We start from the raw sequence: 16766 nt of genomic DNA, 5'->3' as shown, positions 1-16766 counted from the left end.
TTTTTCTCATAATGTGTTAAACATCACTAAAAAATGCCAAGGAATGCATTAACTATGCCGAAATATCAGTCAATAACGATACAAACTGCAACCCTGCAACTTCTGCCTCCAAGAAACGCGGCATACAAATTACAACAAAACGTTTCCTATGCATAGCTAGTTTTGGTAGTTATCTCCCACTGACTAAGTGGGGAAGAATTTCTGCAAAAATGCGCCGTAACCAGAGGAAAATTTTTTCACCTGACTGATTTCACGATTGCCGTATGTATAGGAAAAGTTTTAAGTCATCAATTGTCATCAGACGCATCTATACAAGTTCTATTGAAATTCTATTGATTGTGAACCATACATTTACTTTGGTCACGGTGTGGTCCTTCTTCAGGTGTTTCGAATAACTATTGTTAAGAATTTTAAAAATGACAGAAACCAAAATATATAATAAATAAGAGGACCACCGAAGACATATTCTGATCGATAACTGAACAAAAAGCAGGAAATGGCACTTTGCCTGCTGTGGAAGAGGCGGGAATATTTCAGCAGGAAATATTTCGTCGGAACTTGAAAGAAAAATTTGTCTCTGAGAACTTGAATCAACAGGCGGGAACGACACCTTTCTAAAATAGTTCAGTAATTTATCATGTTTGAAAAGTAGAAATTGTTTCATTGTGACTAAACTTCTTTGTGTGATTTCACTTTGAAGTGTGATTGTACTTTGTGTGATTTCACTGTGACTAAACAAGCATTCAAACCCTTCCAATAGATGCTCACTCCTCTTTCCACAAATATTTAAAAAAATGTTCAGCTTTCAACAGTATTTTTCTTCTTCTTTTTTTTTTGGAATAAATTAATGATATAAATGCTACTTTTTTCAAAGAAAAAAAAATTGTTTCACGGTTTCAAAAGTTCGGTTCAATATAATTACCAATGAAGAAATTTTCGTATGCTTCGATCTTTTTGTGCAAGTTAGATTTAGAGTTTGGAACATTTAATTAGATTTTCCCTTTAACACTATGAAACTGCATATTACTCATAGTAAATAAAAAAGAACAATATTCTCTTTTTATAATATAATTATAATTTTTTGCTTTTTTAATATTAACATAATTTAAAATCTTAGAAGACAACTATTGAAAGGAGCAACATAAATTATTTTAGACTTTAAAATTTTTAGAAGAATAAAGTTAAAATTGTGATATTTATAGGTTTTTAATTATGTTACTAAATTTTTAAAACAAACGTATAAAATATTAAAAATAGTTCGAAATATCAAACTATAGAATCTTTTAATACTATAAGGTAATTTTTAGCTCACAATACCAAATATTTTATCGATCAGATTCGTAATAATTAGCGATTTTACTTTAAATTATTTAGTTAAAATGTAATAATTTTATTTCTCGAGCAATGTCTTATCCGTTAGTATTCGGTATTCTCATTCGATTCGGTGATTTATTTATTTGTTTTACCAGACACAGAAGGGTAAATTATGCAATGTGAAATTTCCCCTAAAATAAATTTTAACTTTTTCCCTGATTTTTAAACGACTGTTACAAAATTAAAGAACTGAGTGCAAATATTTCCCAGAGGAGAGTAAATATTTATAGAACTTCTAGAAAATTCAGCTTATCTAAATATATAATTTGTACATCTTTTTTTTCTTCTTCTAATTAATGCGTAGAATTTTCAGGCTGGTTTCGATTGTATATGGTCATCTGAATTTGTAATATGAAAGCGGTACCTTTTTAATTAATAAACTTTAATTTTTTAAACTTTGAAGTCCTACATTTGAGATTACACATTTGAGTCCTACATTTGAGCAAACGATTACTTTTCTTCTTCCTCCTTACACTCAGATTCAGAATCCGCGTAGATTTCAACATTGAAATCATACATTGACTTATCGATTTCTTCTTGAGTGAGTGGTCTAACTCTACGTGGCATTTTGAAATGCGAAAAATTCTTTCAATGAAATAATTCAATACCAAACGGAAGCAACAAATTAAAAAATAAAAAGCATATAAAATTTTTTATCGAAAAAAATGAACTAGGATTCGTTAAATATCGCCGCTGAAAAGATCTCGAATGAAATGTAATTAGTACTACAAAGAAAAAGAAAGACATTCTCATTCTTTAAAACTCGCCAACTAATAATGAAAGAGAAAAATCTTTCAGCCAATTTGAATCGAAAGCGACCAGCGTTAAGTCTTTTTTTTAACAATGGGCCAAAATTACAGGGGGTTCTTGAAGTCAAACAGTCAAAAGGAAAAAAAAAATGAGAAATGAAAAGAAATGGCTTACAGTCTGATCAAGTCTGCTGTTCATTGCATTGCAATTCTCCTCGCATTTACCAATCCTATCAATAAGCTCTTGATTGTCTTCAGCCTGTAATTTTGTTACGGAGTCTTCCAGGATTGTCACTCTCAGTGATAAATCATCCAGCATATCGGCATACTGCAAACATTTTAAACTAAATGTCACGAAATACAGGATATGTTTTTGCATTTTATCATAATTATTTTTTCAATTTCAAAAAAAAAAGGGGGGGGGGCAAGAAAACTATAATTATATAGGATAATTACACAATTAACAATAAACAACCAAATCTTTAACAGTATTTTTTAACGATCCTCTTAATGCATATATTAAGAATCCTGAAGTGTTTTCAGTTTGGAATGAGGTCAAAAATGTATTCCTATTCTGGACTATAAATTAATAATTAAGAGAGGAAAAAACGCTAACTTAGTCTCATTAATCATTACTGAGGTAACCGGGACTGAAAACATCAAAACTTGTTTGATTGCCTGGAGAAACAGCGTTAGGTTTAAATGTAATTATTAGAAAGAACTTGCACTGATGTTTTATTTTATTTTATTTTATAACCATCGTTGAATAGCCGACCCAAATTTGAGTTTACGGCTACCAACGATCATCTCCGTAGCCTTGTAATTTTGAATCTAAGCTAAGAAGACAAGGGAACTCCTGGGTCAGTAGTCCCAGAGGAATTGATTTGTTATGGGAACTTGGAGGATTTTGAGATCCCGACAGATTTAACATGCACCAGTCACCATTTAATACATTGAGGTTTGATTGGAAGTTGATAGTGATTTGATGTTTTCAGTAAAGTCATCTTTAGGAGTGTTTTGTTAGAGTATGAGAGCGTTTTGATCACCCCCCCCCCGCTGAAATATCTATTTGCTTCTCTAATGTGGAATAGTTCATTTTATTAAAAGATTCTAATAATAAATATTAAGAGTGGTCATTTTAAATTTTATTGTATAACCGTCATTGAAAAGTCATTGGGTTTACGACTTCTGATGTTCAACTCCATAGACTTGCAGTTTTGAACCCAACGCAGAAGACAAAGGAACTCCTGGATCAAATATTGAGAGGAATTTGCCTTCGTGTAGGACTTTTTGATGGAACTAACCCGCATTTGCATTACATTAGGAGGAAAACCGTGGCAAACTCCCATGGTTAGCCTGACGACAAGGGGATCCTAACCCCTGATCCGTCTACCACCGAATATATTTTGCATTGCAATTTGTATGCAGAATTCGTATCGACCTGCCATCCCTAGGATTCGATCCCGGTTCACCTCATTGGAAGGCGAACGCTTTATCCCTTGAGCCATCACGGCTCATGGGTGGTTATTATGGAATACTCTACATGTATGGCCAGCAATCAACCGATTATCTGTAAAACAAGTTAGTGAAGCAACCATGTATAAACTAATTCAGGAGGTAAATTTGAGAAATGCTGAAAACATTACTTTCAATGGTATATGTATTTCATAGTGTTAAATTAATTCTTCATTTTCATGATTGATGTTTTAAAAAGTATTTTTTAATTGAAAAAAAAACCCCTATTATCTGTAAAAGTATAATTCAAAAGAAAGAAAACAGTGGGATACTAGGCCCAAGTTCAAGAAGAAGTCAAGAAGAAGAAGGAGAAGAAGACCACCGATATCCACACATGAGACCTATGATGTTAGTGCCAGCTGATCGCTTATAAGCAAAATGGCATGTTAAAATTGAGCCATGTATAACCTACATAAGTTAGGATGTTATTTAACTCAAAATTAATTAAATACAGCGCCGTATTGCACATCGAATTTGTTAAGAATATAATTCTTTATCCTCTACTTCTTTTAATTAACATAGATTTCTTATTTTTTTAATGTATTTTATTCACATGTATATTATGTATTTTATTATTATGCAAATCTTTTTCACGTTACTTGAAGGTGTACTTGCTAGTTTTGTTTTTCACATTTATCTACAAACTGGAGCTAAATGTTACAAGTCCTCCAGCGGTTTATCTCTGAGTTGAAGAAATTTGGCGGTAAAGTTTAAATACTAAAAATTACTTCACTCCCCCTCCCCCCCACGAATATCTATGGAAGAAGGACAATAATAAAAGAGAAAAAGTTTACTCGCCATTCCCTGAAGACGAGTGAATGTGATTTATTCTAGACGTATTGATGAATAGCAAAGTGGGAATATTTTATGCTGATAGATTCGTTTTATTTATTTAGTGCTATACATACAAGTTCAGATTTTTGTGCTAATGATCATTACAAAGTATGACCATACACATTCGTTTGTTATAAAAGAATAATGTGTAGAACATATATATCTTACACTGCTACCAAGGCCGGATTTACGTATAAGCTAAACAAGCTGTAGCCTGGGGCCCCGAGATGACAAGGGCCCCCAGATCCTACTTTCCCCCCTCTTTTTTTAAAGTTTTATTCGGAGCTGGGGCCCTCAGAAGAAAATGCATTTTTTTTTCTTTTTTACATTGTCGGACATAATAAATATAAATAAATGACTGAATAAAACAAAAAACTTCGTTGTCACTAGTAGGGTACATATCATCTTTCAAGCAATTTGAGTATTTATAAATTATTTATAAACTCAGTGGCACGACAGCCCAAGAGGGCCAAGGCCTACTGTGCCCATCTCAGTTTTCTTGACCTTGGATTCTGGGGTGCAGGAGCAGATGTTCCGGTCAGGTGGTCAACCGAAAGCGAAACCCCAGTGTTTAGTTCCCAAGCATGCTTGGTACTTATTTATCGACCCACTGAAGGGATGAAAGGCTGAGTCAACCTTGCCCGGCCCGAGGATTGAACCAGGGACCTGTGGCACGACAGCGCGAATAATATAATTATAAATAAACAATTATAAATAATTATATAATTATTTATAATAATTATATTATTATAAATAAACAATTTTTTAGTTTAAAAGGTAAAAAAGTTTTTTTTGCCCCATCATTCGATCATCAGACTACTTAATATCTGTTTCTAAGGATCAGAATTCCCTTTTATTTTACTTTAAAATTGTACAAATGATATATTTAATGCTTTCATGTGATATGCAGCAGTTTTAAACAGCACTTTAAAATATCTAAAAAAGGACAGAAATGATCAGTTAAAAAAAATTAACTAATACTTTTGAATAAGAATTTAAATAACTACACACGTTCGTTTTGCCATCTCATTCTATATAACGTTATTTAGAGTAGACAGTAGCGTGTGGGTGTGATGATGACGTAATAAAAGAAGCATACAAAAAAAGCAAATTTCATTTCAGTTAAAATCCACAATATTATGTTTTTAAACTCCTCGAAAATGTAGTAAAAATGGCATACAAATTAACTGTCGCAAACAAATTAATATGAAATAAAAACGAAACAAAAATGATATCGAAATATGCTGAATCACTAATGAGACCGGGATGAAAGACATCGAAACCCATTTGATTGAATAGTATAACTAGAAGGTGTTTCTAAAATTCTGAAATCTATCAAGGCTACGGAGTTGAATATTAGTAGTCGTGAACTCGAAATTGGGTCTGCTGTGCAATGACTGTTATAAGTTTATTCTTATCTCGCCCCGCCCTATTTTAGGGCATACGAGAGTTGATAAATACACAAATGATACCTTAAAAATACATAAATCTCTAAAAGTTACATCAACAGTGAATATAAAAATCTGAATATCTAAAATAATGTTCAGTACAATTCTATAAAACAAGTTAAAACCAAATAAAATAATAAAGTAGTAAAAAGGTTAAAAAAAAAAAAAAACACAAAATCACCCAAAAACCAAAAAATTTTAAAACTTTGCAGGAACATGCAAAACAGTGATAAAAATATAGAAGTTAAAATTCGATAAAGAGGTTAAAAGGCAGAACAAGATAAGAATCAAAACAATCAGTTAAAAGTTGATAAAAGCAATGCTTGATAAATTAAAAATTTATAAAAACAATACAAGTTAAAACGTGGAGAAGTTTAAAATGAAATTAGATTGATACACAAGACACCAGCAATAGTGTTCGCAGGCTCCGAGCATAGTTAAATGTGGTTCAGCGTGTCTTCCAATGTTACCTTTATAATTTGTTTAACTATGTTTCTACAGACCAACTTAGCAAAGCATTGGTGCAAATTTTGTCCTGCAAAATAGTTTCCACGGAGTGTCTGGAAGTGTGGGCAGTTCAAGATCAAGTGTTCGATTGTCTGATTGTCCCCACAGTAGGTACAATTTGGGTTTTTATTGAAAAGTCTATTTTGGTATTCTCCAAACACCCCGTGTCCAGTAAGTAATTGGTTTAGGTAAAAGTTGGCCTGTAGAATGACTGTTATAAAATAAACTAATAAATTTGGCCGGGATAGCCTGGTTGATAGGGCGTTGAACTCGTGTTCGTGAGAATGGGAGTTTGAATCCAGCCGGCAGAAGAATACCCATGTATAAAATGGTGACTGGTGCGTGTTAAATCTGTCGAGGTCACAAAGTCCTCCAAGTTCTCATAACAAATAAATACCTCTGGGTACTAATCTAGCTGTTCCCTTGTCTTTTGGATTGGATTCAAAATGACAAGGCTACGGAGTTGAATATTAGTAGTCGTAAACTCGAAATTGGGTCGGCTGTGCAATGACTGTCACATAAACTAATAAGTTTGGCCGGGATAGCCTGGTTGATAGGGCGTAAACTCAAAATTGAGTCGGCTGTTTAACGGCGGTTATGAAAAAAATAAAACTATTAATCAAATTGCATTTTCTTGTTTTCTTTTTAACTCTTTGCATATTTTCTACGCACATTCAAAATTTCATGTTTCTAAGTCATAGATTTTGTAACGTAAAAAAAATATAATTGAAAAACAAATTCGCGAAAAAAATCATTAAAAATTGCAAATAAAATATATTCAAAATGAATCTAAAAAAAAAAAAAACTCTGTTAAATATATAGTGGCCCAGCACGCCAAATTTTTACTCTGTGCTCAAAATACGTTTCTTTTGTAACTTTTTCCCCTCGTTCAAAAATTATGTGCAATAAAAGAAAGGTTCTACATAATAGTCTCATCACAATTAATATATTTAATAATAAAGTAATATTATCAAATTTTTTAATCATATAATGTTAATACTCAACAATAAAAAATAGTGGCAGTTTACTTTAGGTGCGTAGAAATGGAATTGAACTTATAAGGGCCCCATCATTTTCAGTAGCTTAGGGCCCCACCAAGCTAAAATCCGGCCCTGACTGCTACTGTTATAGCGTATGTCTCTTGACTTCGGTCAGGTGTCATAACTTGGCCACTGATTAAAAAAAAGTTTTTATTTTTTTCCTTAAACAAGGTTAAATTTCATGATGCTTACTTTAAATAGAAATAAAGTGTTAATATTTTATTGAAAAAATTATATATTTGATTATTTGGGATATATAATTTCTTTTTTAGTGTTTGAAAAGTTATAATAGTACTGGTCGTTAAGGTATGCTCATTGTATACGCAGACCGAAACTTCTGAATTTTGATTCGAAAAAGCTGACGGATAGACTTGACTTTGTTTGACAAATCAACCATCTATTTTCTGAGATAAAATTCGAATTTTCCCTTTTGGTCCTTTTAATTCTGAACTTGTAACTCAAGCAACATATTAAGGTTAAGGCAGGCTTAATAACAGAAAATTTGTGTTGGAAGAATTCTATATTTTTAAAGATCTTTCATACTAAGTAGTTCTTAGCAAAGCTACTTATTTTAACTTATGAAATTATAGTATAACAATTAACAAACTATAAAAAACGAAAAACCTGTCCGAGTATTCTCTCTGCTCCACCCATTCTCCTGTTGATGTCGGTCGCCCTCCACATTTCTTGAATCACCTTCGCCGGTTCGTCTTCGAAAAGCCTCTGCTCGGTCAATGTTGGAACTTCGGGATCTTTGGTCAACTCAAGAATTTCTTCTGCTACTTTTCGAGGATCCGCCTTTTCCACTTCAGCACTTTTACCAGATTCAGGAAGTGATTCCGATTCTTTTGTAATTTCCTCTGCTTCTTTTGGAGTATCCGCCTTTTCCACTTGAGCACTTTTACCAGATTCAGGAAGTGATTCCGATTCTTTTGTAATTTCCTCTGCTTCTTTTGGAGTATCCGCCTTTTCCACTTGAGCACTTTTACCAGATTCAGGAAGTGATTCCGATTCTTTTGTAATTTCCTCTGCTTCTTTTGGAGTATCCGCCTTTTCCACTTGAGCACTTTGACCAGATTCAGGAAGCAATTCCGATTCGGCTGTATCTTCCTCTGCTTCTTTTCGAGAATCCAACCTTTCCACTTCCGCACTTTTACCAGATTCAGGAAGTGATTCCGATTCTGTTGAACTATCCTCTTCTAGTTTTTGAGGTTCCGCCTTTTCCAGTTGAATACTTTCACTAAATTCAGGAAGCGGTTCCGGTTTTGGCGTAGGAGCCGATTCAGTTGCTTTTATTTCAATATCTTTCATAGATTCTTTCGTAATGACTGAAAATGAATGAAAAACTCTTAAATATGAAATAGGCAACTAACCAACTCTTCATTTGGTGTAGTAGCTAAGTTGAAATGTTAATCAAGCTTTGAAAACAAAACGTAAATATTTGCCTCATTTTTGCTCTGAATATAAACAAAAACTGGTATAGTCCGTCTATTAAGAGAATTCTCTTCGCCATTTATCTGAAGCACTGGCGGTTACTATGGTTATGAGATTTAATTATTTCAAGTAGCGGTGTTAGGTCATTATTTGAAAAAGAGAGAGAAAGGGAATCAGGGGGAGAGCATCTTCCCTCGTTGAAATGCGCTATTTCTTGTTTCTACAGTAATAGATGGTCTTAGATTTTCTGGCGAGGGTATTTCTTTCCATGGACAAACTATATGAAACACGTGAAGAAATTTCTCTTTTTCTCACACATACGCAAAGCATATTTCATGGCGTAATAGAACTGGATTTACCTCTTGACTGGCTTCAGAAACCACCTCAAGAGAAGGAAAATATTTACATTAAAAACGAAACAGATAAGAAGTTCCACCCCATCCCAACTGTGAATTGAAATGAAGTCTAAGCTAACATTTTCTAATTGCGTATACTTCTTCAGATATGAACTGTTTATGTAGATAGGTACTTTATTTACGTCACACTAGAGCAGCACAATGGGAAACATCGCTGAGGATGATCTGAAGGCATGCCATCGCAATTTTGATCTTCTGCAGAGGGGATGGCATCCCTGTTTTGGTAGCCCGATGACCTGCTCGCGAAGTCGAGCACTTTACGGTAGAACAGTTTAACTTGGACCGATACCGCACACCCTCGGTGTCCCTACTCAAGCTGATCAAAGTGGTCACCCACTCGCTTACTGACCTCAGCCAGTGATGCTTTGGTGTTCTACTCGGAATCTTGTATTAACGATCAGTCAACTGCGAGACTTGAACTGTTTATAATTTCAGTCGTGATTATGAAAATACCCGCTTGTATAATGTTGTACAAAAGCGATACGTAAACTCTAAGTTTTACGAAGAAATTCCATCATATCAAATCCAAAAGGGTGTATTTTGAAAGAAACATTCTTCTAAATATCAATGCGTATTATTTAAAAAAAAAAAAAAAAAGACAAATGGATACACGAATTGCCATTAATTGGAGTTAATGGCAATTCAATAACTATGCTTTTTGGGTAACTTAAACCAGTTTTGCTTGGGGAATTTCGGAGGCTGATTTCATCAAAACTGTTTTGCGTTTTTATTGCTAATTTTCTTACCATAATTTTTTTATTTTGGTTAAGTTTTTATAACAAACAATTTTTTGTTTGCGTTTGTTGAATTAAGTTTATAAATCTTTACTTAAATTTAAGACAATTTCTTCATAAATTTACATGCTTCAGATTTATGACTTCAATCACAACACATCGCACGCACAAAATCTTTATCAATACTTTTTTAACATAATTTAAATTAGTTCTTTCGTTTGAAATTAGTTTTCTTTATTTCTGTATTGATATAAATGTTTTAGAAAAATGAGTTGTACATCAGGAATCAATAGTCTATTGAAAAGAAAACTAGATTTACAGTTCAGAGAGTTATAGCATCGTATCTAATTCAGTTTCATAAATCTGGAAGAAAAATAATTCATTGGCTTACAATCTATTGCAAACTTTTTCATAAATGTGTAGGAACATATGCTTTACTCAACTTTGTCAATTAAATTTCACACTATATTGTATTAAAAATAAATACATTTGAAAAAATGATAAAACCTAATGTTAGAGACTTTTTGAACTTTTAAGAAAGATGTCACCTTTCTCTTCTTTCTGAAGTGGAATGAGTGACAAGGAATGTCTGAGGAGAGTGTCAGGATAATCCTTTCGACGTTTCATGATGGCTGATCGTGCAGCCACCTCATTTTCAATCTGGCATGGCAGTTTCACTGAATGCAAATTCAAACGGATAACGAGCTGAGTCAGAACTGTGTGCAAGATATTGAAGTTGGTGCCATCTTCAGGAATACCTAGAGCCAAATCAAGAAGCTCTAAAAATGTAAATTTATCACTCAACATTTTTTTTACCTCATACTTGTTTCAAATTAGCATATTTTGTTACGACAATAGATTTTTGTTGTTCTTAGTCTTTCGCATTTTTTGCTTATGTGCTCCATAAATTCAGAAAACAAAATAATTAAACATTCAGTATCACATATTATTTTGCAGACTGTTCTTTTTTCAACAGTGGTGCTTACACTGCACATGCTATTTTTCCAGCTGCTGAACTTCATCATTGAGTAATATCATCATAAATCAATCGATTGCAGTATTTTTGTAGTTGTGAATGGCAACTAGCTGTTTGCACTATTTCCATTGGACAGCACATCTAACTGATTGATCATTGATGGATTGTCAATGGACAGATAAGTGAAGATACGTCAGCTTAAACATTTGTGTTATTATGTCCCTATATCTCTTATTAAAAATGTTATACACGTCCGTTGCAAAGTACAAAAGAATTCGCGATAATATTTTAAATTTTATAAAAAAAAAATTTTATCTCTCGGCTTCGTTTTCAAAAAAAAAAAAAAAAAAAAAAAAAAAAATGGTTTTATCACAAAGTGTTTTATGATTACAGAAATTTCCGTTATCATCCCTTTTCACATATTTTTTAATCTTAAAGAATAGATTAAAATTTTTATACATTAGGGGTCACAAAGTAATAGGAGAAAAAACATAAACGAATTACACTGTGGAAGGCAGGACTGTAAGCATCGAAATATGTTTGATCACCGAAGAAAAATTGTGAAGTTGAGACACAATATTAGGAAAAACTCTAAATATCATCAAGCAATTAAACTGGTTTTGATGTTTTTCTCACGCCTTTTTTTTCACTGTAATTTAACAAGTTTTGAGAGGGTATTTTTTTTTCTCCTTCTTTAACCTTATTTTGCGTCCCATAATATGCATACTTTTTTTAACTTGGATTATAAAAATATTTATTACGAGCGATAATGACGGAGCAAGTACTTTTCATAAATTTTTTTCCGCTTTATGCCTCACATTCATTCTTACTTTGTCGAAGATGAAGTACAAAAATATGTACATTACGTGTCGGTGTGAATTAAATAATTTTGAAATAAAATGTGTTGAATCAAAATTGATAAAACGTGATTTAAAACAGGAAATGTATCTAAAGAATAATATGTATTTTTGCATACATTATTATTAATATATTATCAATCAGGATATTATTATTGACATGGATTCTAAATATATATATTAAGGGTGGTAATTTCGTAATACCGTACCTAATATTAAAAATAATGAAACCAATCGGAAAATAATTTAACATGTTTCGTCCATAAGCTTCTTCAATTGAAAAAGTCAAAAAATCTTGAGTTTTTGGAGCATTTCGCGAAATGTTTAAAAGAATCTATCAAAAATCAAAACTTTGTGAGTTTCTAAGTTAAAAAGTATTCTTGCGATTATGTTTAAAATCTTTGCTGATTTACATTTATTTCATAAATAAACAAATTATGTCGCATTTTCAAATTTTATTCCTGTTTGCCATGATTTTGGAATAAAAAAAAACAAGCAAATTTACGAAGTTCTTCAATTAGTGGTCAAGTGGCTGTTCATGGTAAAAAGAGATAATTAAATAAATAAATAGATAGATAGATAACAAAATAAAAAGCAGGAGATAGACAGAGAGACCTAGGTAACCGGAAAATCAAGCACTTAACGTGAAAAAAAAATATTGAAAAATGCAAGCCTTATTGATATTACATTTTAGTTACCTTTTAAATTAAATTTTATTGAATATGTAATTTATTTATATAATTAGAATTGCAATTAAAACTAAATAAGAATTCATGAATGAAATTTTTGCTATAGACCTAGGAAGAAAGAAAAAGGTAGCAATTTCTAACATCAACATTTATTCTTCATTTTGGAATTGCTTTTCATGTTCTTTTTATTTTGTGCTGAAATCATAAATATTTAATTCCAAATTTAACTAAAACGCAGTATGTTTAAAGTGTAAATAAATGCAAATAGTATTTATTAAAATGTTCATTCATTAAGCTATTCATTTCGTTTCAATCCAACGTTTCATTTTCGACTACGAGAAACAATCCAAGAGACGTTTTTTAAAAGTTGTCTCGTTGACGTCTACTAAGGTCCATAGAGTGTTTCAATCACATTTATGTCTATCATAGATATCAATAAGACTTCTGAATTTAGGCCATTGTCGATTATCCCTAAATAAGCTATAAGAAAATGTCTATTAGGCGTTGGTACTCGATCCATGACGTCTAGTGGATCATGTGATCGAACTCAGGAAGTCTACTGGATGAATTGTGCTGTATAGTTATAGTTTTGCTCTGAAAACACCTCGGATCATTATCAAAATCATCAATACAAAATTGTCTGCTTAGCAAACAATTTTGGAACTCTAATAAACTCGTAGGAACTCTAATAAAGAGCTTAGAGAGTTACAACTTTCATCGCTCTTTAGTAGAGTTTCTATATCGAGCAAAATAATATAGGAACAAAATAATATAGAATACATATAGGAACTCAACTCAAAACGAACAATATTTTTCTGCTTGCATATTTCTTTTTTTTCAAATATTTATTTTTAGGTTATGAATTTTCTATTCCTGACTAAACTTTCAGAATCATAATTCCAAGATTGTGGCCTCCCCTTTTATTTTGGGGGTCAGAAATCCGAATCCATCAAAAAAAAGAAAAAAGGTATGTTTATTCGGAGAAAGTACGTTTTTGTGCCTGATTTCGGAACTTAAAATATCCTACGTTCTAATTAATTCTATTGAGGTCCTCCCCAGATTGAGTTCTCGAACGTGAAGATTCGATCTTAAGATGAAAAGTTATTCATATGGTGGTTCGTTTATTTTGCTACGATATTTTTTAATTTTAAGAAAATAAAACATTATATTCAGACTTTTCATGACCTTACAATATGGTTAGAATACATTACAGAATCCGTCATGTCCCAGGAAACATTTTAATAAGTTTGCCAAACTCATCTACTGAATACAAAAAATTACTGTTAAATTTAAAAATAATAATTGCTACTTTTTGTGTACTTTGTAGCATAATGTGTTTTTTCAAAAGAAAAAAAAAGAGAAGTGCAAAAAAAACAAACAGTAGTTTGTAGAAATTCCGCAATTATTTTTAACAATTACTTCATAGAATAGAAACGTTTGTTCTAAAGTTAAAAGATCCCTGTGGCTGCAGCTGAGCATAAACAAGAGTTATGTATTTATACTAGTCATTATGAATAAGAGATATCAATTTGACCATATATTCATGCCCAGACAATGTTAGCAATCAATTTAAACATATATTCAAGTGTGAATGCTCACTTATGAAAAACATTGAAGTTATTTCAAAGGAAAGAAACATATTTCCGATGTATTTAATTTCTTAAGCACATAAAATTGCAAATATTAGATAACTTCCTCGCATTTTTCAAACTGAATATTTGTTGTCGAATAAAGCATAAAAAATTGTTGTTTTAGGATAATGTTTTAGAATAACAAACTGGTTCATGCAAACATGAATAAATAATTACTAATAATTTATGGTGTTTCAGCTCATATTTTATTAAAAATCATTTTAAACTTAAGTGTAAATTAAATTCTCCAGTTAAATTCATTTCATTTATTAATCTAAGATTTTATTTGTTTTACGATACTAGAAGTCGTTCTTTACATATTTACATCAATATACATCATTGCGATACATTGATTTATTTACATCTAGAAACTGTTAAAAGGTAGAATAGCTCTTTTTGAGGTAGCCAATCAACTATGAGTTAGAATCTTTTTGGGAAAGGCTAAACTAGATCTTAGCCTGAGGCGGGGTGTGATTTTCAGCGCCATCTAGTTTTCAAGTTTGAGGCTAGAATCCACTTTAGGACCGCCTTAATATATATATTCTGCTTTGCGCCATCTGTAGCGCATTTTGATTGCCAACTCCCGACCGCGAAGCTTGAAAAATTCGGAAAAGAAAACGGAACTAGATGCGGGCAGAAGAAAGAAGTTAAGAGCGTTTATTAAAAAACTGTTGTTGCTTTCTCGTTGATACAGCGTTGATCATGAACTATAAGATGGAAGATCTATTTTCTTGAGTGCTTGTGAATGTCACAAAAATTGACGAAATGGCAACTAATTAAAAGTTTATGGAAGAGATAATATTCTACTAGTTTGCTGGAAAATTTTCAAGATGTCGAACAGTATTGAAATTCCGCTTCGGGATACCGAAGAAGTATGTTTATTTTGTTAGAATGATAATTTATTGAGTTTTTTATAATTCTGTTTTTTGAACTTAGATTTATGTTCCTGGCTAATTATTGATTTGGGGATATTAAAAGTTACACAATTTTCTCCTTTAAAAATGATTTTGTCTTAGATTTTGTATTACCATTTCATACCAATTTTATTTCATTTACAAGTGTAGGTTTTTCGCCTTCTCATTGGTAACAATGAGTCACCTACTCATTGTTAGTTACACTAAGATAAACTATTCACTTTTTTCCGAGTTGTTATTTCGTTGCGAAATATTTTTAGGTCGAATGTGCACACGAGCGTAATTAAATTAATAACGAGATTTATAAATTCCACATTTTTGCTGACACTTTCGGCATACGTAAAAATATCGTGGGGAGACTTTCGTAACTTGATCTGTGACAGAATAAGCGCAAAGTCTCGATAACTTTCAGGCAGCGGTCTGCGAGAAACTAAAAAAAATCATCATAGAAAGGGACTAACTCGAAAGGTATAAGTCGTAACCACCCTCGGGCAAACATCTACATGTTTTTTTTAAAAAAAATTGCAAGTTTAAAATCTATTTGGCACCTTGGCGATTGTAGTTGGCGGAACAGGTCATGATACAGAAATATCCCCTATGTCGTGAATTGTGTTAGAAAAATGAACAAGTCTTGTCAAATTTTCTTTTAACCGCCTGTGAGAAATGTAGAAAAACATCATAGAAAAGAATCAACTTTTCAGATGTAGCTCATACCCACCCCATATACCAAACCTCTATCTTTTTTCTTTCTAAAAATTGCGAGTTTGAAATTCATTTGGCACTTTATCTATTGTAGTTGGCATTCTAGATGTGACATAAAAGTTCTTTAATAAAGAGATTCATATTGCAGAGAAAGATTTTAATTTTGTGGTCTATGCCGATATAATCACCAAGTCTTATCGACTTCTGGACAGTAATTCTTGAGAAACTAAAAAAAATAATGTAGATAGAAGGAGACCAACTTGGAGGATGAAAGTTTATAAGACATTTGGTCTCCTGGAAGTTGTAGTTGGCATGATAGATCACAATATAAAGTATCTTTCCGATCGATTTTGGAAACTACAGTTTTTTAAGATCCAAGACTTCTTAATTTTTGGTTTCATTTTTACTAGCTGTGGTTTTCTTTTTAAAATGTGAATTTTTTCTATTTTTATGTATCTCTTAATATGCGCATCTGTAATTTTTCGCTGGTGTGCAAAGAATTTAAAATCAAGAAAAGAGTTATTCAGTGAAACCTCTTGGGAGCAACTATTGTTTGTTGGACAGTAAAATGGTCATTAATGGAAGTTGATCATTCTTAAGGGTTACCTTAATGGACTTATAAGTGTTATTGAATATATATGATTTTTTTCAACCAATTTTAATTTTAGTCAGTGTTATTTTCTTGGTATGGAAATCATATGTGTTGGCAGGATCCATGAATAAAATTTCTCGCCAATAAAAATTATTTCTACTGATATAATCATGTGTAAAAACAAATTTACCACTTATGAATGATAGAATTATTTTAAATAAATAAACACTTATGTTTTTTCTTTGTTTGAGTTCAATTCAATATCTTGAAAATTAGTTAGCTTTAAAAAATGAGAAGAGATTTGTTTGCTTGAGATGCTTAATTTTTTCTAATTTAACTTTTGACTCAAATAAA

General features: G+C 31.9%; 2 protein-coding genes across 6 annotated transcripts in view; one reads left to right on the top strand and one right to left on the bottom strand.

The window, feature by feature from the left end:
- The window catches only part of LOC107456630 (uncharacterized), a 40441-nt gene extending 29566 nt beyond the window's left edge, over positions 1-10875 (bottom strand). The window contains exons 1-3 of the mRNA XM_043044853.3: positions 10600-10875; positions 8092-8795; positions 2299-2451 (exon numbers count right to left, since the gene is read on the bottom strand). Of these exons, the coding sequence (XP_042900787.3) occupies positions 2299-2451; positions 8092-8795; positions 10600-10858 (1116 nt within the window). The 5' untranslated portion in view covers positions 10859-10875. The remainder of the gene's footprint in view (positions 1-2298; positions 2452-8091; positions 8796-10599) is intronic.
- A 3808-nt stretch (positions 10876-14683) lies between these two features.
- Ctr9 (RNA polymerase-associated protein Ctr9) overlaps positions 14684-16766 on the top strand; it is a 42282-nt gene continuing 40199 nt past the window's right edge. For all 5 annotated transcript variants that reach the window (XM_087159620.1, XM_087159618.1, XM_087159619.1 and 2 more), the window contains exon 1: positions 14684-15076. In XM_087159620.1, the coding sequence (XP_087015746.1) occupies positions 15035-15076 (42 nt within the window). In that variant the 5' untranslated portion in view covers positions 14684-15034. The remainder of the gene's footprint in view (positions 15077-16766) is intronic.

This window comes from Parasteatoda tepidariorum, chromosome 3, assembly GCF_982258835.1.
Source record: "Parasteatoda tepidariorum strain Cologne lab strain chromosome 3, Ptep-v5.0, whole genome shotgun sequence".
In the NCBI taxonomy this organism is placed as follows: domain Eukaryota; kingdom Metazoa; phylum Arthropoda; class Arachnida; order Araneae; family Theridiidae; genus Parasteatoda; species Parasteatoda tepidariorum.
Note: the sequence above shows the minus strand (reverse complement) of the source record. Positions and strands in the feature narration are given on the sequence as shown.